The 1,857-nt window shown below is 37.0% G+C and overlaps 1 protein-coding gene across 1 annotated transcript in view; it reads right to left on the reverse strand.

Annotated features, from left to right (window-relative positions):
- LOC117111384 overlaps positions 1-1,717 on the reverse strand; it is a gene marked incomplete at its 3' end in the record, with an annotated part of 23,233 nt that extends 21,516 nt beyond the window's left edge. Inside the window, exons 1-2 of the mRNA XM_033254296.1 lie at positions 1,594-1,717; positions 1,289-1,390 (exon numbers count right to left, since the gene is read on the reverse strand). Coding sequence (XP_033110187.1) covers positions 1,289-1,390; positions 1,594-1,717 — 226 coding nt within the window. The remainder of the gene's footprint in view (positions 1-1,288; positions 1,391-1,593) is intronic.
- Positions 1,718-1,857: the final 140 nt, after the last annotated feature.

Raw genomic sequence — 1,857 nt, forward strand, 5'->3', positions numbered from 1 at the left:
AGATGTGTATAAGTAAAATGGATTAAATAAGCATTTGAAACGTGACCCCTACCTTGCCAAAATTGCCTCCTGGACCATTTTCAAAAACCTTTAATAGAAGATCGACCCATTTTGATTTCGTCGGAGAAATCTGACCCCTCGTCGGAGGCATCGGCCCCCAACCCCCACCCCTTCTCTTTCGCCACCCATGATCTAACTGGTTGCAACAATAGAATGATTAATTTCGGGCGAAATCAGTTGTTTAAATATTGTCTTGATGACGTAACGTTCAGTGGCGAATTGAAGAGCAACCCGGCCGCCCCTCCCTCTAAATTGTTTTCGAAAAATAATAGAAAATAATTTTTAAGTCTGAGAGAGCATTTTATAGCATGTCGATCCAGAGTTGCGATAATCATACATTTATTTGCCTCAGCCCCAGCCATGGTGGGGCTCAGGTGGTAGAGACTCTCCATCTGTGAAACTCCTGCATCCACCAATGATATGTCATTTATTTTGCCTTTAAAACGTTTAGAATACAATGACAAACATAAAATAAGCACATCTAAAATCATACGATGGATTGACGACCGGGACCCAAACAGGGCCCCAGTCCCAGAAAGCCACAGGGCCCTCGACCCCAGCGTTACGTAACTGGATATGGTAGTTTTTGTAATTGTCTTACCTTAGTGTCAACCGTGGTGGACTGAGGTGGATGATAGTTTTCATAAATATTATATCCCTAAGTCCCGTTTTCGGGCATCTATAAACTCAAATTCTAAAATTTACTCATCTACGCCCCAAAACCATGGTGGGGCACAGTTGGATATGGTTGTTCCTTCGTAATTTAAAATATTATTTGTCAAAAATGGAAAGAAATGAAAGAAAATTTTTAAGTTTAATTTCCGGGCGCAAAAGGTACAAAATACTGAAAATTTTCGCACATCACCGCCAACCATGGTGGCGCTCACTTCAAAATACTTTGACTTGATTAAGGCATCGATATTTATTCAGACAAGAACAATATCAATGTCTCAAGCATGTCAAGGTGTCTTGCAGTACTTTTATGTCTGTCGACCATTCTTTATACAGTATATACATAAGTTGCATGTTTTAGTAGTATTAGAATACTTATACAGTATTATGATTTTTGAAAAGGTTTTCCAATATACAGGAATTTACTTTTACACAATAATCATCATTACTGACCTAATCGGCTGTTGCATTTCATCATTAATGTCACACTTGAAACTCGAAGTATATAAACCGTTTAGAAAGCATGAATACAAACATGTGTCAAACCACCACCCACCCCCAAGTACTGAGGTGCAGTTGTTTTGTATATTCTTATAGTTGTCTTTGTCGTATGCTGAGAATCTTGCACTGAGTTCTTTCAAGCTTACTGGACTTATGTCTAACAAGTAAATTTTTAATTAAAAAAAAGTTTTTGTTATGTAAACCCAGCCTACATTCCAGGTTATATTATGATTGTGTTTCAATATTTCAATATTTTTTTCTTCTTATACTTGATTTTTCTTGTGATTCTTGTTCTTGTGAACAAATTTACAAAGATAACTCTCCTGGTCGTCCTATTGTCTCAACTTGCAACTGTCCTACAGTCATCATCAGTGAATACTTGGATAGCGTGCTCTCTCCTATCGTCAAGAAACTTCCTACCTACATTAATGATACTAACGATGCTATTCGCACATTCAAGGGATTTGAATTTACCGGCCGCCATAAGTACGTCTTCACTATGGATATTACTTCACTGTATACATCCTGTCTCTTATACACATCTAGATGTGTATAAGAGACAGGAATATAGCAAAATACATGAAATAAAATATAATATATATAATATAGGCCTATAATAAAAAA

This window comes from Anneissia japonica, unplaced genomic scaffold, assembly GCF_011630105.1.
Source record: "Anneissia japonica isolate Jap-2015-1 unplaced genomic scaffold, ASM1163010v1 scaffold288169_len85590_cov117, whole genome shotgun sequence".
In the NCBI taxonomy this organism is placed as follows: domain Eukaryota; kingdom Metazoa; phylum Echinodermata; class Crinoidea; order Comatulida; family Comatulidae; genus Anneissia; species Anneissia japonica.